The sequence below is a fragment of the Oryx dammah genome, unplaced genomic scaffold (genome assembly GCF_014754425.2).
Source record: "Oryx dammah isolate SB20612 unplaced genomic scaffold, SCBI_Odam_1.1 HiC_scaffold_22, whole genome shotgun sequence".
Classification (NCBI taxonomy): domain Eukaryota; kingdom Metazoa; phylum Chordata; class Mammalia; order Artiodactyla; family Bovidae; genus Oryx; species Oryx dammah.
The window spans coordinates 108,548-135,159 of NW_024070206.1; the positions used below are offsets into that span (position 1 = coordinate 108,548).

At 44.4% G+C, this 26,612-nt stretch overlaps 1 protein-coding gene across 1 annotated transcript; it reads right to left on the minus strand.

The window, feature by feature from the left end:
- Window positions 1-9,946: 9,946 nt before the first annotated feature.
- On the minus strand, window positions 9,947-26,353 carry SERPINB7 (serpin family B member 7). Its single transcript, XM_040264925.1, has 7 exons — window positions 26,172-26,353; window positions 23,814-23,864; window positions 23,135-23,254; window positions 18,234-18,351; window positions 15,181-15,323; window positions 12,248-12,394; window positions 9,947-11,105 (listed from the first exon to the last, which is right to left on the minus strand). The coding sequence occupies exons 1-7, from the start codon at window positions 26,337-26,339 to the stop codon at window positions 10,707-10,709; spliced, it is 1,146 nt and encodes a 381-aa protein (XP_040120859.1). The 5' UTR covers window positions 26,340-26,353; the 3' UTR covers window positions 9,947-10,706.
- Between the last annotated feature and the right edge of the window lie 259 nt (window positions 26,354-26,612).

Sequence of the window (26,612 nt, forward strand, 5' to 3'; positions counted from 1 at the left end):
CCTGGAGCAGGAATTGGCCCCCATTCCAGTACTCTTGCCTGGAGAATTCCATGCACAAAGGAGCCTGATGGGCTACAGTCCATGAGGTCACAAAGAGTCAGACACGACCGACCCCAAGCACGCTCTCCTAAATCACGAGGCATTTCGCCCCATAAGCGAGGGACTCGGCGTGCATGGTGCCCCTGATGTTGCTTCAGCGGTGCCCTCACCCTGATCAAAAGAGAGCATGATGGTTGGACCTAGAATTCTGAGCCCTGGATTCGGTCTTTGAGTGTTGTAAAATAATTGTTAACAGGATGAAAATATGAGGAGTTTTTCCCCATTTGTATGGAAATCAGCAAGGGAGCTTTTTGAATTATTTGGTTCCCTTTTAACTCAGAAAAGACAAAGAAGTATTTCTACTCCAGACTCTATCTCTGCCTAACTTGTGCCCTTAACACAATGACCCCACCATCTTCCTGCCCGCAAGACCTCAGGCTTGCATGGGTGTGGACAGAGTCACCTGCTGGCAAGCTCCCACTGTGAAGGGAGGGAGAGAGGAGGGGTGCGTCTGCACGTACTCCTCCCAGAATGATTTGTAAAGATTCCCAGCTTATCCTCATTCTCAGCTAGTTCTCCCTCTCCACAAACATGAATTTATTGAGCATACATTCTGGGTAAGACACTGGAGACCTCTTCACCAATTGCATGGAAATAGAATAAAATTGAACACAAGAGCATTTTCATTTAGTTTTTCTTGAGCTTAAATATATTATTAAATTCTTCATGTACACCCATGGCAGATTCATGTCAATGTATGGCAAAACCAATACAGTATTGTAAAGTAAAATAAAGTAAAAATAAAATTTTTTAAAAAAAGAAAAAAAATTAATAAATATATTATTAAATTCAGGGTTTGACTCCAGCCTTCCAAATTCATTTCCAATTTAAATCCAGACTGAAGAGAAGCTTTGTTCCACAAGTCAGTCATTCCCTCTGTAATAAGCAGAGAGATGACTAAGGTATGTTGAAAGATGTCTACTAAAGAAATAGTTTTTCTAGTCACCCAAAATTATTGGTTGAGTTAAAGCACTGCTGATCTCCTTGGGAAGATAATTGCAGAGTCTGTAAATCCTTGCAAAATGTTCTTTGTGTATCCCACAGCAGGAAGGCCCTGGGGACACAAGCATGCAAATGGGGGGGTGGAGGAGGGGAGCCCCGACTTCCCTGTGGACCAGGTCACCCTCGTCCGTCCGTTTGCCTCTCCCTGTTCATCCTCTGCTGTGCCCCCTTGTCCCCTGCCTCTTAGAACAGAGCTATGGGAAGTCTTCCTGTTTGTCTTTTTGATAGAGCCAATACGGTAGGTCTCCTCATGTGAAGGTGAACAGCCTCTTGTGTTTACAGAATCGGGCATCTACGTGTGGGTTAGTCACTCAGTCGTGTCCGACTCTTTGAAACTCCATGGACTGTAGGCCAGCAGGCTCCTCTGTCCATGGGATTCTCCAGGCGAGAGTACTGGAGGGGGTAGGTCTCCTGCATTGCTTTACCATCTGAGCCACTCAAGAAGCTGCATCTATGAAATCTCCATAACAAGTCAGGGTTTGAAATTGTTCCTTGACTGTCTGTAGACATAGACATGGCTGAAAGTGTGTCTGTGACTCACTTTCTCCATCTGGGATGCACTGTTTCCTCTGGCGCCGAAGAGTACCACAGCCAGGGCGGACAGAAGACTCCAGGGAGCGAGGAGCACGTTCTCAATCGTGTGGTCGCAGCTCATCTCTTTAAAGACATCAAAGCAGAAGTGGGCATTTGCCACACTGACGGAGTCCATTCCTTTACCTGGGGTCCAGAATACAAAGGCAGAGGTCGACAACAGAAATGTAGGCCAAAACATTGCTATTTCAGTTTATCTCTAATGAGAGTAAGATTTCTAGTTTGTGAACCCTAGATCCTCAAATAGGGTCTTCATGGAAACCAAAAGAACACAGATTTTGGAGTCAAATACATTTCCAACTCTGCCACGTTCTAGCTTTATGTCCCTGGGCAAGTTACTTAAGTTCTCCTAGTTTCTATCTTTTCTTCTGCAAAAGTGGTTAAACAACAGTTTCCTTATGGGGTTAGTGTGAGGATTGAACCATGTACTGTCTGGAAACCACCTGGGACAGCATGTATTTCATGGACAAATACGGCAGCGAATGCGGCCAGTACTGTTGCCCTTATCACCGTGGTTAGTCCATTCAGGTAAAGTGATGACAAAGAGGACAAGGTTAGAATATTGATCCCAATGAATACATAACCTCACTGGAGCCAAAAGTACACAAAAGGGACTGACTGAGTGAGAGAGTAGGGGCACACCATTGAAACCCACTTCACCGCTCGAAGGACATCTCAAAGTGCTCATCTCCCTTCAGTAGGTTGATGGCACCAGTAACACATGTGATGGAGCGTATTATACGTATATATGGACTGGCAATGGCACCCCACTCCAGCACTCTTGCCTGGAGAATCCCAGGGACGGGGGAGCCTGGTGGGCTGCAGTCCATGGGGTCACTAAGAGTCGGACACGGCTGAGCAACTTCCCTTTCACTTTTCACTTTCATGCACTGGAGAAGGAAATGGCCACCCACTCCAGTGTTCTTGCCTGGAGAATCCCAGGGACGGGGGAGCCCGGTGGGCTGCCGTCTATGAGGTCGCACAGAGTCGGACACGACTGAAGCGACTTAGCAGCATGGACTTCCCTGGTCACTCAGTGGTAAAGAAGCCACCTGCAATGCAAGAGACCTGGAGATGTTGGTTCAATCCCTGGGTAAGGAAAAACCCTGGAGGAGGGCATAGCAGCCCACTCCAGTGTTCTTGTCTGGAGAATTCCATGGAGAGAGGAGCCTAGTGGGCTATAGTCCACGGGGTTGCAAAGAGCTAGACATAACTGAAGCAACTGAGCACACACACACACGTGTGTATATTTCATATTATTACTATTTTCTTACATGTATAATAAATATATAATTTGATGGTGCCATATGGCATGCAAGATCTTAGTTCCTCAACCAGGGATTGAACCCACACCCAGGAGGGGAAGTGCAGAGTCTTAAGCACTGGACAGCCAAGAATGACCTTATAGTTGCTTAGTCACTTCTGACTGTTTGCAACCCTATGTTGTATGTAGCCCACCAAGATCCTCTGTCCACGAGGATTACAATTAAATCTTCCCCTATACTTTGTGAGAAATCATCACCAATTACGAAAATCATGGCAAAGAAGAAACAATTTAGTATTTGCATTTTTACCTTGTCTTCAGGTTGGTTACAGTTCTGCTTGGTGAGCTCAGAGCTGTGTCTGCAGCACAGAGACTTACACGGCACTCAGCACTCACAGTTTGCTCCTCCTGTGTTCTCAGAATTTCGTTCCACAAGTCATTTCCCTTGCATTGTGAACTGACTTCAAGTATTTATACAAAAGGGTAGAGAATGAGCCAGCTGACGTACGCATTGTAAAATAGACTGCAACCTTGGGTCAACAGAGTGACCCAAGAAATGTATAGGAAAAAATGAAACATTTAATGGCATGGATTTTATGTAATAAATTAATTAGCATTTTAAAATTAGCTATAACGTGTATGTCTAAATCACACGCGCCCTCTGGCTACAACAATTTATTGGTGTTTAAAAGCCAGAGAGAAGGAATTTTGTCTTGCATCAAGTTTCTATTCCGGCTCCTACAATGAGACACAGTGAATGAAATGCTCTTCTGTCTGGCAGGGAGGCGGCCAGGAACAGAGTAATCCTCCCTGAGTAAGAATTTCAAACCTACCCTCATGTTTTTCCAGTAGTCATGTACGGATGTGAGGGTTGGACTGTGAAGAAGGCTGAGCGCCGAAGAATTGATGCTTTTGAACTGTGGTGTTGGAGAAGACTCTTGAGAGTCCCTTGGACTGCAAGGAGATCCAACCCGTCCATTCTGAAGGAGATTAACCCTGGGATTTCTTTGGAAGGAATGATGCTAAAGCTGAAGCTCCAGTACTTTGGCCACCTCATGCGAAGAGTTGACTCACTGGAAAAGACTCTGATGCTGGGAGGGATTGGGGGCAGGAGGAGAAGGGGACAACAGAGGATGAGATGGCTGGATGGCATCACGGACTCGATGGACGTGAGTCTGAGTGAACTCCAGGAGTTGGTGATGGACAGGGAGGCCTGGCGTGCTGCAATTCATGGGGTCACAAAGAGTCGGACACGACTGACAGACTGAACTGAACTGAACATGATAAACATAGGGAGGGTTCCCACAAGGAGTGACAGACCAGCTGTAGCTCCAGCTCAGAGAGAGACCAGTGCGGTGTCTTAGAATGTTAACGAGGAAGGGGTCTTAGAGAGCATATCTTCAGAGATTTTCAGTCCCTACTAAGAACTAACTTTTATCCTGTGACCCAGGATATATCTTCAATACTGAACAAAGAATTTCACAAACAAAGCATTGAAAGCAGAACCTCCATACGGTCCAGGAATTTCATTCCTGGGTATTTAGTCGATTTCAAAGAGACAAGTGCAGCATTACCTGCAACAACCAGGATATCACAGCACCTAAATGGCCGTGGATAAGGGAGAGGATGGAGAAAACATGTTGCTTATATGCAATAGGCTATTCTAAGCTGTAAAGAATGAAGTCTTGGCCATTTGCAGCAGCATGCGTGGATGTAGGAAGTATTATATTAAGTGAAAAGGCAGAGAAAGACTAATAAGTTGATCTCAATCATAGAAGGAATCTAAACACAGAGCAAACTAAATGAAATGGAAACAACTCACACAGTCACAGGAAACTGTTACGCCTGAGAGTGTTCCTTCTAAAAATATACTTTAAAAACCTTATTTATGAAGAATCCTTCCAACAAACTATTAGCTAACTCTAACTGGGTACAACTGAAGTGAAATCCAGGCTCGTGCACCAGCAACATTTTATCAGATTGCACACATCCAACACACACATACATAAAGACAGATGCTTTTAGTTTTAAAACCAGTGTCCAAACTATAAATATATGCACAGGAGTAGGAAGCTAATTAATAGAAGAAAAAGATCCAAAGCCATTTTTTAAAAAAGAAAAGAGCTAGAATCTAAATCTTTTGTATTTCCATTAAACGACTCTTGATTTGTGTAGGTTTAATCCCAGTGTTGAAAAGATCCCCTGGAAAAGGAATTGACAACTCACTCCAGCCTTCTTGCCTGGAGAACCCCATGGACAGAGGAGCCTGGACGGCTACAGTCCATAGCTTCAAAAAGAGTCAGACACAACTGTCCATCTAAGTACCCACACATGTGAGAGACACAGACTTCAAAATGGTGTAAATCTTCTCTAGAGCCTCAAGGAAACATTCCTTGAATCAGACTTCCACCAATTTAGAGAACTTTACATCTCTCATATGCAGTTCTGGGAAGAGCTTGGATTCAAGAATGTAAAGCAGGGAGGGGTGGTTCACAATGAGAAAGGACTTCGCAGAGACTGATTAATCTGTATAGATGCTGTTCCCCCAGAGACACAAAGAATGGTCATTTTGGGTGGGGGGGTGGAAACAGTTAATAATTCACTAGCTAACTATTCATAGAACCAGGAAATTGTTTGCAAATAAATGTCTGGAGCATTGTTCAATAGTTTATATGCTATTATTTCCTGTGAACAGCCTCTTAACCAAAGAACATTTGCTGGTTTTTCTTGCCTGTAAAGTCCCTGACCTAGAAAGGCTCTGATTAATAGCTAGGAGTGAAGGTGTGTGTCCCTGTCCATTGTTCTAGATGTTTAAAGGAACATATCATACTATGTGGTCACCCTGGAGCCTGAATTCCACAGAACTTGCACCATCTAGTGGTCCTTGTCTCTTGCATTAGCTTTGTGCTGCAATGAATGGTTCCCACCCAGAATGTCCTCATTTAGGTATATATGGCAGGGATTTATTACTGACCTGATATTTATTAGATTCTCATAAACATTCATTTTCATTTCTTTACTAAAATTGTCCTTTTTTTGGCCACCCCATGTGGCATGCTTAAAACTCAACATTCAAAAAACAAAGATCATGGCACCTGGTTCCATCACTGCATGGCAAATAGATGGAGAAATAATGGAAACTGTGACAGACTTTATTTTCTTGGGCTCCAAAATCACTGCAGACAGTGACTGCAGCCATGTAATTAAAAGACGCTTACTCCTTTGAACAAAAGCTATGACCAACCTAGACAGCATATTAAAAAGCAGAGACATTACTTTACCAACAAAGATCCATTTAGTCAAAGCTATGGTTTTTCCAGTGGTCATGTATGGATGTGAGAGTTGGACCATAAAGAAACCTGATCGCTAAAGAATTGATGCTTTTGAACTGTGGTGTTGAAGACTCTTGAGAGTCCCTTGGACGGCAAGGAGATCCAACCAATCCATCCTAAAGGAGATCAGTCCTGGGTGTTCATGGGAAGGACTGATGTTGAAACTGAAGCTCCAATACTTTGACCACCTGATGCAAAGAGCTGACTCATTAGAAAAGACCCTGATGCTGGGAAAGATTGAAGGCAGGAGGAAAAGGGGACAACAGAGGATGAGATGGTTGGATGGCATCACTGACTCAAAGGACATGAGTTTGAGCAGGCTCCGGGAGTTGGTGGTGGACAGAAGCTGGTGTGCTGCAGTCTGTGGGGTCGCAGAGTTGGACACGACTGAGCGACTGAACTGGTGTGGCACACAGGGTCTTAATTACCCAACAAGCCACTGAACCTGTGCCCTCTGCAGTGGCAGCATGGATTCTTAACCACTAGACCACCAGGGAAGTCTCTAAAATTGTTCTCTTTTAATTGAAATATAGATGATTTACAATGTTTCAGGTGTCCAGCAAAATGATTCAATTAAATATGGATTCTTTTTCTGATTTTTTTCTATTATCATAGGATATTACAAGATTCATCAGACTTATCACACTGCCTACAACTTGTGAACATTGTGACAGCTTTTTCCAGTCTAAGAATCAAACTCTTAGCAGCATTGACAAGTCTAGTCTGAAGAGGAGCACTTGGAAAGAAATACCTTTAAAGGTGGATTGTTTTTAAATATCTGAAAGCATTTGGTCTATCTGTTCTTTCCTCCGTGCTTTCCTCTACTTTCTACATCCTTTTCTCTCCCTCCCAGTGCACTGAGGATATATGAGCACGTATTGCTTTGCCTAAATTACAATCCAAATTAGGCAAAAATTCAAAGGTTTTCTAAAATATATCTGTTATACATATTATTCGGGGCTTCCCTGGTGGCTCATATGGTAAAGAATCTGCCTGCAATGTGAGAGACCCGGGTTTGATACCTGAGTTGGAAAGATCCCCTAGAGGAGGGCACAGCAACCCACTCCAGGATTCTTGCCTGGAGAATCCCATGGACACAGGAGCCTGCAGGCTACAGTCCATGGGGTCGCAAAGAGTGGGACATGACTGACTAAGCCCAGCATGCGTGTTGTTTATATATATGTATATGTAAGCTTTTCTACCACACTTGATAAAATTTTGTGAAAGAACATTCAAAAAAAGGAGAGATGGAGTAATTGGAAAACATAAACTAAATGAAGTGGAAACACTGAGTATGAAATAGAAAAAGCGGAACAAGCTCGATAAAAGCCCGTCATGTAGTCCAGGTGTTTGCAAACACGGCCTGAACATTTGGCTAACTAAAAGATTTATGACATTTTCATTCCATTTTGACTTAGTATGAATAGAATGCCAGATTTCCAATTAAAAAAATAGACATGCAACAAGCAACAAAGGTTTACTGTACATTACAGGGAACTACAATCAATATCTTATAATAACCTATACGGAAAATAATTTCAAAATAATATGTGTGTGTATGTATAACTGAATCCCCTTGTTGTGTGCTGGAAACACTGTAAGTCAACTATACTTCAACAATATCTATACTGAAAAATTACGAGCCAAGCGTAAATCTCCACATTTGTAAAAGAGCAGTCACTCTAGCGTCACTTGAGCATGAAATGCTGTGCCCAGTACAATGCTGTTCTCATCCTGGTCACAAAGCCACAGGCCAGGGGCGAGCAGAAGGCAGAGGGGGTCAAAGGAAGGGCTCGTGGCACAGTTAGGCTCTGAAAGTCAGCAGGGTACTGCTTTGTTAGGTAGGTTCCCTGTGGCTTTCTCTTCTCAGAAGTGCTGTTGGCATCTACAGTGAGCGTTAGGGTTAGGGTTAGGCCCGTGCGTTTCTAGCCACGGGTCTCCACACATTCCAGGCTGTCTACTGGGACAGAAACTAAATTTTAGCATCAGGAGACACCCAGATGATTAAAGACACATAATGCCTTTCTCTGTTGAGTAGCATCTGTCAGTCAGTGAAGCATGCTTGAGAGAAATCAGAAAGGGAGCAGAATATCACTGTCTTTTCTCTTAGAGAGCTCGTACTTAGGGGAGTGTATTCTTAGAAGAGTTTATGTTATTCTTCTATTACAATAGAAATTGTCAGAAAGTTTATTATTAGAGAAATAACTCCTAGCCATATGGAACCAACTGAAAGTGTGCCTGCCGCTGCTGCCGCCGAGTCGCTCAGTCGTGTCCGACTCTGTGCGACCCCTTAGGCCGCAGCCCACCAGGCTCCCCCGGCCCCGGGATTCTCCAGGCAAGAACTCTGGAGTGGGGTGCCATTTCCTTCTCCAAGGCATGAAAATGAAAAATGAAAGTGAAGTCACTCAGTCACGCTCAACTCTTTACGACCCCTTAGGCCGCAGCCCACCAGGCTCCCCCGTCCATGGGATTTCCAGGCAAGAGTACTGGAGTGGGCTGCCATTGCCTTCTCCACCTGAAAGTCTAGATGACCCAAACATGAGCTCATGTAGTATGTAATTATGAATTTGCCCAAATTTATAAGGGGTGTGGTCTTCCAGAAAAGCCTGAGGTCATCAGAGACACTCAGCGTCAATCGGTAAGCGTGCTAGAGAAGGGGTGAGCCTTGTGAGGTGCTGGAATGTGAGATGAGAAGACTCAGCATAGCCAAGGCACGGTGAGGTTTTTAGTGAAGTCCCAGGCATGTCTTGACAGAGCACAGATCATCTCTGGCAGTTGCTTATGTCTATGAAACTTACTTTCCTTATGAAATGAGAGTACCAATGATAAATAATAATTTTCACCTTACAGGTTTGTAAGGAGAATCGAGATGAGGTCTGAGATCATTTTGTAAGTGATAAGCAGTGGGGGACTTCCCTAGTGGTCCAGCGTTAAGACTTTACCTTCCAGCCCAGGGGGGTGATTGTTCGATCCCTGATTGGGAAACTAAGATCCCAAATGCCTCAAGGCCAAAAAACCAGAACATAAACAATAGAAGCAATATTGTAACAAATTCAATAAAGACTCTAAAGATGGTTCCATCAAAAAAAAGTCTTAAAAAAGTAAAGTAAATAAGCTATGATTATGATGATAATGAAGGTGATGACGATATCTCTCCTCCTTTCTATTAAGAGTTGTGAGAAAAAGCTTCTTTCTGCTCCTTTAGAAACAGAAACTCCAAGGATGCTCTTCCCCTCACCGTAGACATCATCCCTCTGTTTACGTTTGGTGTGTGTTTAGCAGAACGCAGAACGCTCTCACAGAGCCGCTGATGGAGGCGGAGATGAGTACGTGTGGACAGGATGTGCTTTGTGAGTCGACCTGAGTGGAGATCCCCATGAAGAACATGGATGTGGTCAGGTTTTTGAGCAATAGAATTACTATGAGTTAATATATGCAAATTATGTAACCTTATGAATTTAAATCCTAATATTTAATTTTAAATTAGATGGTCTGCTTATGTAAGTATCTGTAAAAGTAACTTTTATGTGTAATAAAATAGCAACATTAACCAAATCAGATTTATATTGAAAAAAAGCATTCTTTCTTTTAATTGCTTGCTTGGCCTAGAAAAGAGTGCCGGTAGTCCCACAGTTCATCCAGGGAAACAATCACACGGTATAATTATTTTGTGTTTCTTTATTCTGATAAATAGAGAAAAAAAAAAAAAACTACACAGCATATGAAATAATATGCTGTGAACAACAGCTGGCAAAAGTTAAAAGACACTAATTTAATATTTGAAAAACTATGTACACATCAAATCTCTATCAAGGAAAGGCTGAAAGATGTCAAGTCAAAATTACTGATGAACTATTCTGTTGGTTCCCAATCCCAATCCATAATTTTTAGCATCTAGATTAGATACTAATTTCAAATCAGATAGATTAAAAGTAGATTCTGATGTCTTATCTCAGCAAGGAAAAGTTATCCTTGACACTTATTTCCAGCAGCTGGATCTACTTCCTAGATATTTGCAATGAAACTAGAACATCTGTGATAACTACAGTCTCAAAAAAATATCCCTAGGGCTGCTTCTACATTACTACTCTAACATTACAGGCGGGGCATTCCGCAGTTCCCAGATAGTACACCCAGATCTCTGTGCAAGTGGCTACGGTAAAGACTGGTGGAAATCAATGTGGATAGAAAGACGCTGAAATTAGAAAGAGGTGGGCCTGACGGTGGTAGAAATGCTAAGAGCAAGATCAGGACAATCCACCAGGTCAAGTCAAGTCACTCAAATCTCCTGCTGATCAGTGTTAGAAGGAAGTAACCTGAAGGGAGTCATCACATGCTTCCAGTTAAACTTAAATCTATTTCCTTGTGGTGGTTCCTTGATGTTGTTGTTTCTGTTCTAATAAAAACCAGTTGTAGTTTCAAGGACAAGAGACTTTGCCACTGAACAAGATGCTGTCGTCCTTCCTGATTATAAATAGGAACGGGTGATCAGCTCGGAACACTCTGGACTCGGGCAGCTGCTTTTCCATGATGCTGCTTCCTGCGGTGGCAGTGGCCTCTGTGCCCTCCTCGGTGACCTCTATGTAAGACTTGTGTGTCAGCTTTGATACGTACAGACGGCCTCCTGCGGCTATACCAGAGAGATCAGCTCTGGATTCATCAAAGATATCTCTCAGCCCTAGGGCTTCTAAATAGTGCTTGATTTCATAATTCTTCTCTATCTTGAACTGAGGTAGAAACACTTCGACATACTGAGATTTCATTTTTCTTGGATTGGTCCAGTCCATTAGATTCTGAAAAGTCAGTTTGTTTTCAATCTGTAGAAATAGTTAAAAGGCAATTTAGAACCATATGGTTAAGAACCAGATGAAACAATAGCCTCAGAGGTATATGGTTTTCCATAACAATTCTCTCCTGGATATTTGCTTGTAAGTATGTGAAAGGGTGCCAGGGGAGTCTGGAAATGGGAAATGATTAAAATAAATGGTTCAAATACTCTTGAACGAATCATATGTTCAATTTGCTCTGCTATGACAAGGTGTGGTTTATTTGTATTGATATTTCAGGGCATTTCTGTTCTCTGCCCACATATTAACATATATAGACAAAGTGGAACAGTGAGCAAGTGAAGGAATTTGGGAATCAGAGATCATCAGAGGGAGAAAGGAACTCAGCAGTCATTTGAATCAGTGTTTCCCGACCATTTCTGCCTCATGAAAGACACGGAAAATAACATTTGCACATCTTGTAGGAGTAAACCAACGGAACCCCAGGTAGCCAACAGCAAGGAGCCCAGAGCTGTAGCCCCGGGGCTTGTGCGATCAGCATCCCCCAGCGCGGTGCCCACACTGGAAGAGCTGGATACAAATTGACTCTCCTAGTCTACACGTGTGACAACTGCAGCTCGAGACGATGTAGGGAGACGTGCCCAAGGTGCACAGCCTGGACCCTTAGTGACACAGTGCACGCGCGTGTGTGCCCAGTCGTGTCCAACTTTGCAAGCCCATGGACTGCACCCTGCCAGGCTCCTCTGTCCATGAAATTCTCCAGCAAGAACACTGGAGTGGGCTGCCATTTCCTTCTCCAGGGGATCTTCCCTACCCAGGGATTGAACCCGAGTCTCCTGCTTGACAGGTGGATTCTTTGCCACTGAGCCAGCTGGGAAGCCCCTAGTGACAGAGTGAGGGCCACACATATCTTTCCAACACCACTGCCCCAAAGTGACTCACAAACTGAACTCACCAACTCCACACTGAGAAATGATCCTAGATTACGCAAGATTTATAACGGTAAAAGTTTTCATATGAGCATTGTTTACAAATCTTGGATTAATAAATGAACACATGGGTAAGTGACTAATTCTGACAACCTGAAATCTTGAAGTTGATGGATGAGAACACAATCAAGGGTCCTAGACGTCTTCTTATTCCCCAGCAATGAGAGCAACAGGGTGACTTACTTGGGATAGGTCATTATCCGGCAGCATTATGTACATGCTTATACCACCGTGATATCTGAGCTCAAGAACCTGCATGGGGGGGTCTTTAATGACAGACAAATTGAACTTCCGTTCCTGATGCATCATGGCCACCGCTTTCCCGGGACACTGAAAGTCAAGTCATTGGAAAAAACAATTAAAGTCTGCCGTGTTTCACTTACTGAGCAAACACAGCGGAAGAGCGCTGCAGGCTTTTCTCTCCAGTGGGTTCTCCCCACCGTGCTGCCAGCGGCGGCCCTGTCGGTCCACATCTCGAGTGAAAGCACAGACTTCGAGAGTAACTACCTGAGCTTAAACTCACCAGCTGTGTGACCTTGGGAAAGTTACTTCCCCTCTCCATGTCCCTACACCTCACCTCTGCAATGGAGGTGAACAGTCTCCACTGCACAGGATTGTTGTGAAGACCATGCGCCTTACTCTAGCTAGCCCTTGGAACACTGCCTTGCATTTAGTGTTTTATGTGAAAATGTCTATTTCATGTCATGAATAATTAATAAACAGCGCTATAATTTCAAGTGATTGCCATAGATTTTTCTCTTATCTGAAGTATTATCCAGGCACATGTTATAAAAATTACAATTTAATAATAGGGTGTTGTTAAGCTTTTTTTTTTAAATTCCTTGAAATATTTGACAAATTAACTTGAGGGAAACACAGTAGCTCTTATCTTTAGGGTACCACTTCTAGATTTAGAAACATAATAGAGATACAATAAACTGTCTTTTCCTAAAAGATACTGTGATCCTGCAAGTTTTTCAGTATTTCTATAAAATCTCCCTTTACGAAAGAAGATCCTACAGAGGAGTATGGATAAATTTTACGCTTGAATCATGGGTTCTTCTTCCTCCGGAAAGGTTGTCCTTTTTGACCAAGAATCCAAACCCCAGAAAGAGCGCCCATGATGCTGTAAAGGAAAGAAGGCCCCTTCCTAGTGAGACAGGCAGGCACCTTCTCAGAGTTTGGAACCACGGGGGCTGAGCCGCAAAGTCTCATTTCAAGCTAGGGCAGGGAAGATTCCCACAGCTGAGTTATGCTGGAGAAAGATGGAAACTAGACTTCTTAACAAAGGGGTGATTTCACCAACTTTGGATGGAACCAAAGCTGTCAAGTGATATAGATTCTACAGCGTATTATATTATAAGCTATATATTAGAGCTCTATTACAAGGGATATAGTCAGGAAGATTATTTTAAACAATGTTATTATACCTTATGTTAATACTTACAGATATTTTATTTGCACATACTCATATTTATTTAAATAAGCCATTATTTAGGAGCAAAATACAAACAAACAGAACCCCACAGACATTGCAGGAAAGAGTCATGCTTCATTTTCATTCATGGAAATGAGTTAACAAATGCAGTCTACCAGAGGAGTTGAAGGAAAGAGTGGGAATAAAAGCTCATTTCCAAATACCATTAACGCTGTCAGCCCCAGTCATTAAAATTCTGTGTGTGTGCACTCGGTCACATCTGACTCTTTGCAACCCCATGGACTATAGTCCGCCAGGCTCCTCTGTCCATGGAATTTTCCAGGCAAGAATACTGGTATGGATTGCCATGCTCTCCTCCAGGGGACCCTCCCTACCCAGGGATCAAACCTGAGTCTCCTGTATCTCCTGCATTAGCAGGTGGATTCTCTACCACTAGCACCACCCGGGAAGCCCCATTACAATTCTGGGACTGTCTAATACGCTTCATCTTGCAATTACACAGCTAACATCTCTATCAGACAGAGTTACGGTTTATTAGGATTTATTAGGTTTCAGGTTTTTCACTTAGGATTTTCAGAATGCTTCTATGCCCCCTGTGTTCTCATAGAGGCACCTGTATTATAGACTTGCTCCCAAGCCGGGCTCTCCTTAGGGCCCTGCAGTTAAGGACGCACAGCGGGGCTGGCCGCCCTCCATGGGGGTGCTAAAGGCCACCAAACTCCAAGTCCTCCTGGCGTCTGATCGACTCTGTGCTCAAGTTTCTTCTCCTTCCTCCCAAAGCACTCCTCTCCCCACAGACACGGCCTGCTAGACAACCTCTTACTGCCCACCTCTTCACTCATCAGTCATCTTTGATTTCCAGGAGCTCTCAGCACTCTTTTGTCTAAAACTTCTGATGTGGAAAGGTGCAGAAAGAACGTTTCAGTAGCCTTTTCCACTACGTTGAAACGTCAAATCTGAATTTCTGTGCTGCAACATGGAAGGCTGAGGGCCGAAAGGAGCTGTTGCTCTGTGCGGTCACAGGCGTGTCTGACCTTCTGTGCCGTGGGGTGCAGCACTCCAGGCCTCCCTGCCCTTCTTCATCTCCAGAGTCTGCTCGGATTTATATCCATTGAGTTGGGGATGATATCCAACCATCTCATCCTCTGTAATCCTCTTCTCCTGCCCTCAATCTTTCCCAGCATCAGGGTCTTTTATAATGAGTCAGCTCTTCGCATCAGGTGGCCAAAGTATTGAAAGGAATGTTCTGGGTGAACTAATGGAATCACTTGGTCTTACTTGTGAGAAAGACTGTGGGTTTAAGGTTCATGTGCTAAGACAAGGCAACTCCTATGAAGCAAGCTAAGGGCCCTAACGTGGCATGTCTGACCACAAAGTCTTTGATGTCCCTACTATACTAAGATTGTTGTGTGAGAGTGAAAGTGTCAGTCTCTCAGTCGTGTCTGACTCTTTGTGACCCCATGGACTGTAGCCGCCAGGCTCCTCTGTCCACGGGATTCTCCAGGCAAGACTGCTGGAGTGGGCTGCTGTGCCCTCCTCCAGGGGATCTTCCCAACCCAGGGATTGAACCCAGGTCTCCTGCACTGCAGGTGGTTTCTGTACAGTCTGAGTCACTAGGGAAGCCCTGTGAAGGCATATTATTGGCAAAAACCTTCTTAAATTAAACAGAATTCCATACCTTGGGAGACCTGAAATGGCAATTTCGGGTCTGGCTCTTGGTGAAGGCTGACTCCCACTTGCCTTTGAAGTACACGGCGTTCACCAGCACCATCACAGCAGATGAACTTACGGTGCCTTCATGAAAGACATCCCTGATTTTGCCTTTTGAAAAATAAATTGAGAAAATGTAAATTTTAAAAAGCTAAAGACAAGATGAATATTTTTCTATCACATAAATAAAATGATCATGATATTAGTAATAATCTGTGATCAATTACTTTGTCTAGCACTTTCTATGTGCAATGTTTGGTTTAATTCTCACAAAATCCCTGTAGGGAAGGCACTATTATTATTTCTGTTGCCTGTTGAGAAACCTAGGGCATAGAAAAGTAATTTGCACAAAGTCACATAAAACAGGATTCTGGCCCAAGAAGACAATTCTCAGAGACCTTCCCTACTCATAGACACCAAACTGCCTTCATTTATTCCATTGATAAGGCCATAGCATTCCAAGTATAGTTTAAGGCCATTTCATTGAATGGGCTAATTCCTACACTCCACGTTCATGAAATTTTTGCTAAATGCCTTGCACTATTCTGGATACTGAACAGGACCCCATGGGGCCTTCCCTGGGCAGGCCTTCCCCCGTAACCTCTCCTTTAGCTCCTCTTTGAAGTGCCCAGATAACAGTGTTTGACACAAACTTGCTGGTGGCACTCGTGGTAAGGAGCTTGCCTGCTTCGAGAGAAGCAGGAGAGTCAGGAATGCAATGGGTTTCCCCAGTGGCTCAGATGGAGAGGAGTCTGCCAGCAATGCAGGAGACCGGGGTTCAGTCTCTGGGTGGGGAAGGTCCCCCGGGGAAGGAAACGGCAACCCAGTCCAGCATTCTTGCCTGGAGAATTCCATGGATAGAGGAGCCTGGTGGACTACCATCCATGGGATCACAAAGAGTCAGACACAGCTGAAGGGACTTAGCATGCCCACATTTCCTGAGTTGTCTCGCAGATGTAAAAACCTCCCTGCTACCAAATGGAGGGTGTTAACTGCCTAACACCAGAGCCCATAGCCTCAGGCCTCTTGGAGCCTAAGGACTGAGAATGTGAACCTCTGTGACACCACCCTGGTGCCTCAGCAACAGCCAGAGAATTCTTCATGAGCTGATCGCCACTCTGCAACTCCCCACCTACCCTGGCTTTTAAAAATGCTCTGCTGAAACTCTTCCAGGAGCTCAGGGCTTTTGGGGTCCACCACAGGGACCACTTGCTTGGTCCTGCAGCAAACCTTTCTCTGCTCCAAGCCCTGACGGTTCAGTTTGTTTGGCTTCACTGTGTGTTGGCCTCATGAGCCTGTATTAGCCAGTCCAGTGCAGTGGGGGCACCGCCTTAATGCAGCGGCAGCTCCCTGGGGTCCCAGCCCCATGCTCAGTGAGGGGAGGGAGCACAGCGCCTATGGCCAAGCCACTTGCTTGAGCTGAGGGCAAGGTGAAGGCCAGGCAGAATTTCCATAAAGTTGGGACTCTTTATTCAAAACTTGAAAGCTTCGAAGAGCTAACTGTATTTGGGGAAATCCTAACTTATTCTGATTCAATAGGAAGAGTAAGATTGGAAAGGTTGGTGGCAGGAGCCAGATAATTGAGCCTGGAAAGTCTGATAAGAATTTTTTGTTATCTTGAAGGCGATGGAAAAGCATTGTTCAGGATTCACTGAAACACAAAAAAGGGCATGGTCATGATGGATCAGATTTGCCTTTCTAAAGGATGACTCTGGCAGTGTGTGTAGGACTGAAGAGGGGGTGGCGGGAGCAGGGAGGAGGAGGAATAAAACCTAATAAGACCAGGGCAGTTTTATTGGAATATTGGCGTCATTTTGAAGTGTTCCTCCGAATAAGTATTGAGTCCATGCCCTCATCACAGTCGTGTCTGACTGAGAATAATTATACATAGATTTGGGTGAGAAAGGAAAAAACGGAAATAAATTACTGCTCCAAATAAAGAAAGGTACTAGTAATCGGATACACCAAAATACTTTACCACTAAATGGAAGGCTGGAGGAAAGGGAACGACGAGGATGAGATGGTTGGATGGCATCACCGACTCAGTGGGCGTGAATTTGAGCAAACTCCAGGAGATGGTGAAGGACAGGGAGACCTGGCCTGCTTTAGGGTTGCAAAGAACTGGACACGACTGAGCGACCAAATGACACTAGGAAAGTAATTGAATAGGCTTTGATTTATGAAGAGCATGTTTGGAATCTATGGCGGCTAATGGTCAAGTTAACTCTACTTAAGTAACGATGAGTGAACGAGCAAGTGCCAAACTGAGCCAGGGTCTTCTTATTCCCTGGAATAATTACGTGCCTTTGAATGTTTGCACTTAAGGGTGCAAGTTACACGTCTCATATTTTTGAAACAGAAACAAACTCAGCAAATATATATATATTGTTCAGAGTATAAATCAAGGCCATTTCTTAGGTAAAGAAATGACAAGCTTTGGAATCATTGACTAAGAAAACAATAAATAGATTTCTTTATTTGTTTTGTACTAAACCAGACCATTAGCTGGAATTTCATTTTTAGTTGGAAACAGACTTGTCAGTAAAGAAATATGCTTTTTTGTGGAAGGAACCACCATTGCCAGATATATAATTTTGATAAATGAATAGAATTTAAAATTAAATTTATTTTTTTGACAGAGTGTCATAAAAAACTATGTGTATATGCTCAGTCGTGTCTGACTCTTTGCGACCCATGGACTGTAGCCCACCAGGCTCTGCTGGTCATGGGATTTTCCTGGCAAGAATACTGGAGTGAGTTGCCATCTCCTCCTCCAGGGGACCTTCCCAACCCAGGGATCTAACCTGCGTCTCCTGCACTGGCAGGTGGATTCTTTACCATTGTGCCACCTGGGAATTCCCTGGCCAGAAACTAGAGCAATTTTAAATAACAGCAAGCATTACTTCTGATAAGCAGGAGCAGTTTCTCATATGTACAAAAGACTCCCAACTTTAAAATTGGGCGTTCTCGATATTCACATATAACTGACAATCTTGCAGATAAACAGGGCATTGCACTCACCATGGGTCTCGTTTTCAATCCATTTGTTAATTTTATATCTGGTGTCTTCCACATCATTTGTAAAGTCAACTCTTTCCACTTTGGCATTATATAATTTCTTAGCACACTCAATATAGTCCTATAAATATAAATGATATACAGTTCTATAAGTAATAATCACAGTTTTTGTACTTACAAATCGCCACCAACTAAGCACCATAAGAAATAGATATTTGAAATTGTCCCTTCATTTCTACTACCTTACTCAAGGACTACGTTCTGCCTCAAAGGTGAAGGAACAGGCTGGGAGGGAGGACCGGAGAACTTGCAGTTGAAATCTCAGAGCAAGCACAGTGAGATACGCTGGAGATCAGCAGAGCCCGTGGCTGATACCACCCCCTCAGCCTCACCACTCTTTCTCACCATAAATATTTCAGGAGCCTCCTACCTCTTGCCCCTTGTTTGTGTCATCCTCTTCCTACTGAAAAACTGTTCAAGAAACCTAGCAGATATCACCTTAATCAAGTGATCAAAGATAACATTGTCAGCAATAGGATTAATCAAAATCCTGCCGGGGGGCAATAAGGATAATATGATGAAAATAAAACAACACCCGTGATGTTTTGTATCAAATCAGATGGAGGAGTGATCTAAAGAAATAGTGATCACCACTTCGCAACATATGTGTGTTCGCTGCTCAGTCATGGCCAACTGTTTGCAACCCCAAGGACCGTAGCCCCACCAGGCTCGTCTGTCCATGGGGTTCTCCAGGCAAGAATCCTGGAGTGGGTTGCCATTTCCTCCTCCAGGGGCTCTTCCCAACCCAAGGATCAAACCCCGGTCTTCCACATTGCAGGCAGACTCTTTACTGTCTGAGCACCAGGGAAGAATTTTACGACATATAAGAGTATCAAATTAACGTTTTGTACACCTTAGACTTACACAGTGTTATATGTTAATTATGTCTCAATAGAGCTGGAAAAAACATGACTCTAATTATGAAGAAACGTCAAACAAATTCACACTGAAGGGCCTTCTAAAATACAACTAGTCTAAAATTGGACATTATGAATAATCGTTGAAAGTGTCAAGATCCTTAAAGTCAAAAAAAAGGCTAGGGAACTGTTCCAAATTGAAAGATACGAAAGATACATGCCAACAAAACACAATGCATGATTCTGAAGTGAATTATTTTGCTATGGGATGATGTAATGATGATTGGTCAGATGCAAAAAGATCTAAAGCTTAGCTGATAATGCTGTAACAGTGTGAATTTCCTGAGTATGATGGTTGCACTGTGGTTATGTAGAAGAATCTCATTGTTTGTAGGATTACACCAAAGACTTCAAATACGATTAGGGATTTCCAATGGTTCAGGAAAAAATTTTTTTCTTCTCTATAATACCTGCAACTTTTCTGTTAAGTTTCAGATTAATTCAATATAGCTTTTCTTTTGAAAAGGAGAAGGAAGACCTAATAAGTCTTCTTCACTAAGCTTAGGGAAAAGAAGAAGACAAATTTGACCCAAATACTTGGTGGATAATTCACTGAGAGGGAACACAGAACAAGAGAAGTCAGAGGACAGGAGGGATGGTACATGAGAGTCTGGAGGTGCCCGCCTGAGGACTGGCAGGAGGCAGGTGCAGCCACAGAGCATACAGGGGCAGGGAGAGCAAGGCTAGAGAACTGCACACTTTCTGAGCACAGAATCTCTCCTCGGGTAAGAAAGTTAACTGAAAATGAAAGATGGCTGAGGACAGAAAGTTTACAAAACAGTAGTATTTTAGGGATGCCTGGAGGAACAAAGATGAAGCAAAGAGACTGAGATTAGAAAACCAGGAGAAATCAGTACCATAAAAACAACGAGAGGGGAGCCTCGCTCACGTTGGACACTATGAAGAGGCAGGTAAGATAAAACTGCAAAGTGTTCATAGCTTGGTTGTCCACATGGGAGGCAGCAGTCAACTTCATAAAAAGGATTTCAGGGGAGCATTTAACATAGAAGCCAGATTGCGATGCATTGAGGAGTGAAAGGTGGGGAAATGGACTCCAAGAATACATATTACCCTCTCATTAAGCTGGATTTTTCAAGCTTACATTTTCAGTGTGGGAAACAATAAGATGGGAAATAGAATTATTAAGCAGCTTTTAAAGAAAAACTTTAGAAAAAAGGTACCTTGTATATATATTTATATGCTATGAGAAAGAAGAAAGTAGGCTAGTAAAAGCCCAATAAAGAATATTGATGGAAAGATAACACCGAGGAAGCAGGTAGGAGGGAAGAGAGCAGTGGAGGAATTGGCCCTTCAGGAAAGCGGTTCCCTCTGAGCTTGATGGAAAGACCGGGAAAGGTCAGCAAATGGTTGGAATACCAATCCTGCCTCTATTTCCTTGGTCAAGGAGAGGACAAGACCTTCAGCTGAAAGTGATGGAGGTAGTAAGGGGTTGTTGGGAACTGAGAGGAGGAGGAGAGTTTTCAAAAACTGCTGTCAGGAGTGAAACACCGAAGCTGGCTGTTGGACCCCACGAAGAAGGTCCGACGGGGCGGCAGGGAGACCGCCGCGTCCTGGCTGCGGGGACTGCGCGCTTCCAGGCTTCCCACAAGCATTCCTCTGTAGCCGGGCACGACTGGGAGCGAAGTCGGGCACTGATCCCGACCCAGGGCTTTGCCGGGGGAAGAGAATGGGGAAGGAATGGCTGGGAGTAGTTGAGTGTAGGAATAAAGCTAGGCAAGGAGAGAGCTGACGCGCGGAGGGAAAGTCAGAGATAAGAGAGCCTGATTGACTCCGTGCAGCTGAAGAACAGGGAGAGCAGTGATGAAAGGGCGGAAGCACGGACGGTGCGGCCACACCGGAGACCGGGCTGCAGACTCCGGGCCGTCGACGAGTCTCCGGGTGTGGCTCAGGCACCCATAATGGTGTAGAGAGAAGGTCAGGAAACCGCGGAAGCAGAATCATCCATAGGGACACTGAGTTTATTCAAAACAGCGGCAGAATCAGGTGTGGAGTAACATGCCCAGCGGTCCTACCCAAGGCACATTTAGCAAGGACCGCGGGAGGAGGGGGAACATGGGCTCAGGGATAGTGGGTGGTCTTCTGTAATACCAGCCGTTTCACAGAGACTATTTACACACTATTATCTCTGTCAATTCCAGTAGAATATGTATCCTCTTATTCGCACCTATACTCAAATGTGAGTTACAAAGTGTTATAAGAAGAAATGTAAGAAGCTTGGAGATATCTATCCTTGTACTAATCTATCTGATTGACATTTGATGATAGGTACATTTAAATCAAAAGCAGTTTTTTAGAATAACTTGTTATAAATGTTTGGGAGAAAAAAAAAAAAAAAACGGCTGTCTTGCTTTCAGTGTTCTTGATTAGATCTCACCTTTTCTGTGCCTCTGGGCACACTGCAGTGAGAGTCGGAGGTCGGAACACGGAAAGCAAGAGGCTGTAAACAGCACCATGATAGACGCATCAGCATCCAGGCTACGGCTGAGGGCCCCTCAGGAGCATAACAGCGCCTGTGGGAACTGAGACTCACACTGTGGCTGAACATCATGGTTGGCCCCGGTAAAACTTGTGTAGGGTGCCTTGGGAGGATTAAAAGCAAACTGACCTAATGCTTCATAACTGACAGGCTGCCAAGCAATTCGGGAGTGGTGCTGGAAAGGGCAAAGAATCTGAGTGGGTGAGAGACAGAAGAGGCATTAACGACCGGGTGGAGCACAGAGAGCTGGAAAGGATGCAAGCGGAGAGCAGCCCAGAGACGTCGCGGGGTGGAGTTTTACAGTTCTGTGAGACATGGAGAATCAAAAGGGAGAACAGACTTCCCCCAGAGAACTGCGGCCACTGCGTCTGCTGGAACAGTGCTACCAGCTTCCGGTTGTCACAGCAACGACGGGTCAGGCACACCAGCGTGCAAGAGTGCATTCTTGACTTGCTGGTCTTTGAATGAGGAGAATTCAAGCACCATGTAGTAGGACCAAAACTCAGTCTGCTGACCTCAAGTTTTCGCCTCCTGTGTCGAGTCTTAGCTGCAACTCTAACACTGGCCAGCCTTATACGGCTGAGTCTCCCACCAAGAATTCTTTTATAAGTGTGTGCCACGTGCTCAGTCACACCCAGCTCTTTGCAACACCGTGTCTGTACCCACCAGACTCCTCTGTCCCTGGGATTAGGTGAGAACATTGCAGCGGGTAGCCAGTCCCTACTCCGGGGATCTTCCTGACCCAGAGATTGAACTCACGCCTCCTGTGTCTCCTGCACTGCAACTGGATTCCTTCCAAGCTGAGCCACTGGGGAAGCCCCTTTTATAAGTGATCTTATTGAAAAGATAAGTAGCTGCTAGGAGGAGAGATGGAAGGGCAAAGCTGAGAAAAAAAAGGGAGGTGAACTCAGCACTGGGATGAAGAACTGTCCTAGGAGACAGGAAACTCAAAGGAAAAGTGGACAATGCTGCCCATGAAAGTGAAAGTCAAGTCGCTCAGTCGTGGCCGACCCCCTGCGACCCGTGGACTGCAGCCCACCCAGCTGCTCGGTCCATGGGACTCTCCAGGCAAGAAAACTGGAGTGGGCTGCCACTTCCTGCTGCCCACAGACAACCCACAATGCACTGTCTGCCCCTCCCACCCCAGTTCTAACTCCACTTCACTGCCAGTGGACAAGCTTCTCTGTCTGAGAGCATGTCAGTCTAGTGCCCCTGAATATGTGACCACTCAGGTAAAGAATAGCTGTACTTTGGAAATAAAGTGATAATATTGAGAAGGCATCTGGGAACCTAATTAATAGTGACAGGAAAAAAATATATCACCTTGGTATGGCCCCATGGAAAGGTGCAAGCCTTTATTCAGATGATAAATTGAGCAAGACTCAGGTTCATAACAGAAATAACCATCTAACATAGGAGCCTGCACTTACCTTTCGAATATCAAATACTTTTTCTGCAAAAAGTCCATTGGCAATGCTGAGTTCATAATCCTTGTGGGATGTGTTTATATCAGACAGAACTCTTTTCAGTTGAGATTGGAGTCCTGGCTGCTGTTAAAAAGATTTATAAAAAATTATTCTTGGGCTGTCTACTCTTTTTACACATGAAATAAAACATGTATAATATCATAAAAGGATTTAAAGGCGATGATGCTTATTAAAGCAGGAAACAGTGTCACACACATCTACAGTTTCTCATCCTTTCTCAAAATAGTGTCTATGGTCAAAGTTAATTAAAGAAGTTAGTAAAATAAATAAATAACCTTAAAATAAAACTATTAACAGAAGATAATGAATTTGTCTAATGCATGTACTAAATAATTCATTTTACCAATGTAAGTTGACTGTGAATATCAAAGGATAAAACACAAACATTTAGTTCCACACTATCTTGCCAAATTTTAGCTAACACGTAAGTAAAATATTAGCTTACTTGATAATTTACAAATAAATTATCAAAAATTGTATCTGGAATACCCACAATACAGAAATCTGAATGAGACATGATCCTTTGCTTTAAAGGAGAGAGAACATAGAAATATATTAGTGAGATGGGGATTTTCCTAAATTGAATCTTACAGTCTCTTTCTCTAGAACATATTGTCTTTACCTGAGTATCAGAAGAGTTTCCGTGTCTTGAGAAGGTATTAAAGTGAAGCACCTGTAAAAAGGCAACAAGGAAAGCAGTCAGCAAGTAGTGGCAAACAAGAAGAGAACTAATTTTTTTAAAAGTGGATATTTCACTGTTGCTGGTTGTGTTTGTGTATTTGTTTGTTAGCACACAGGGCGGCAATGACCTGTGCGACTGCCCTACTGATGTGTTTAGAACAAGACCAGTCACCGGGGAAGCATCACAAACTGGGGAATTCGTGAATCCATGGCTGCTGCTGCTGCTGCTGAGTCGCCTCAGTCGTGTCCGACTCTGCGCGACCCCATCGACGGCAGCCCACCAGGCTCCCCCATCCCTGGGATTCTCCAGGCAAGAACACTGGAGTGGGTTGCCATTTCCTTCTCCAATGCATGAAAGTGAAAAGTGAACGTGAAGTCGCTCAGTCATGCCCGACCCTCAGCGACCCCATGGACTGCAGCCTTCCAGGCTCCTCCGTCCATGGGATTTTCGAGGCAAGAGTACTGGAGTAGGGTGCCATTGCCTTCTCCGAAGCTGTCTTTAAAAAAAAATTCCCCAAGGTTACCATTGGATAGATCAGCTATTTGAGAATATGTGGATGTACCAGAAACAGACTCACTTGCTTCTAAAACATTATGTTTTTTAAATAATGAATGCAAATCTTATTTTATTAGTTACTAGACTGATTTTTCCAAAGTCAATGCCTGTATTTATCAGAATATTGACTTCAAGATAAGTGACGCTTTATGGCAAAGAACTTTGAGCTACCTTTCAGTTTGCTGACTTCAGGGCAAACAGCTCTTCCTCTTGGGGATATTTGGTGGTGTCTAGGGACACATTTTATTTTCACGATGTGGGAGATATCCAACAGGAAGGGGCCGGGGGTGCTGCAAAACCACCTACAAGGCACAGGACAGCCCCTCAAAACAAAGAATTCTCTGACCCAGAAGGCCAGTAGAGCAAAGGCTGAGAAACTCTGCTTTAGAACAAGACCTTCCTGCGTTTACCAGCACAGAGAGGGTGTGACAACCCCTGCATAAAAGCGGGGAAATGGTGCCGACTCCAGGGTTACTGAGAGCATCAGAAAAGATACATGGGGAGCTTATCCTGGAGCCTGACCCTGACAGAGCTCCCAGCTGGCTGTTGTTACCGTTGCGTTAGTGTGAGGAGCTCAGCGCACCGGTTAGGAACCACTCCAGCTCTGGGACAGCAGCATTCTTAGACTCTGCGGTTATTCCCTAGCATCAGTTACTGGTGGAGCAGTCCAGAGAGTGAAGCAAGTCTTTCCAGCTTCCCTGACTGCACAAATAACCTTCAACACATACTTAAGTGTCAAAGGTTACAGCAGGGATCCCTTCCCTCTTGCACTGGTTTATGAACTAAAATAATGGGAGGAATCAGTGCACAGAAGGTTGGGCATCAAAGTTTCAACATGCACCTCGGCCCTGGTATCTCACCTGCTGCTGACCCACTGAATTTCAATGGCAAATTCCTGAGAGAAGGGAGAGAAACCATAACCTTTTTGCCTCCCTGCAGTCTCGCTCAGGGTAGTGGGCAGGAGTGAGTTAATAAGCTGTTTCTAAATGTGGTGGGAAAGGTGATGCTGGCGACAGTGTGACAAGCATCCTGGTGGGCTGTGATCATCCAGACTGTACTATTATGTTATTTGTGCGCAGGTCACCAGTGCCTAAGCTAGGACCTCCCTGGCATTTCTTGTAGCTCTTCCTTCTCATCCATACGACTCAGGTGTGCGTGCATCCTCAGTCCTGTCTGACTCCTTGCGACCCCATGGACTGTAGCCCACCAGGATCCTCTTTCCCTGGGATTCTCCAGGCAAGAGCACTGGAGTGGGCTGCCATTTCCTTCTCGAGGGGGTCTTCCCGACCCAGGGACTGAACCCGGGCCTCCTGAGTCCCCTGCACTGGCAGCAGGTTCTTTGCCGCTGGGCCGCCGTCACTCAGGCTGAGCCCTCTCCTTCCGTGTACACCTGGAATGTCCGGCAAAGCTCAAGTGCTAAGCCCCATCCCCGTAGTTTCTGATTCAGAAGGCCTGAGTTGGAGCTGAAGATTTTGCATTCCTACTGAGATCTCCAGGTGAAGCTGGCATGGGAAACACACTTTGAAACACACACTAAGGCACAGTATCAACGCTGCAGTTCTGGAAAGGCTCCAGCTTAAAGAGCAGGGGTTGCAAGCTGCGTTCTTTCCTCGCCCTGGACAGGGTCCACTGAGAGGTCTTCCTTTACATGAGACCATTGCAGTGCAATATTCTCTTGGGAAAAACTGTTTGCCCTGATGATCAATTACAAAAGCCATGGTAGGTGACGCAGTCAAGACTGACCTTATCAATCTGAGAAGCACAATCACCCTTCGCACCCAAGCGAACCAGGGCCAGGGCAGTGAAGAGGCTCAGAGAGGAAAAGAACACGTTTTCACTCCCTTGATTGCTGTCGATCTCTCTGAACAGGTTGGAGCAAAAGTCCGCGTCTGCTGCAGCAAGGGAGGCCATGGTGAAATGGAGTGCAGCCTAGAGAAGGAGAAGAGAAGGAGCTCCGAGTGCATTTTCTGTGGATATTCCGGGGCTTCTTTTTTAAATTAGAGTATAATTACCTTACCATGTTGTCTTAGTTTCCGCTGTACAATAATGTGCATGCTAAGTGGTTTCAGTCGTGTCCGACTCTTTGCCACCCCACGGACTGCAGCCCGCCAGGCTCTGTCCATGGGGTTCTCCAGGCAGGAACACTGGAGCGGGTTGCCATGCCCTCCTCCAGGGGATCCTCCT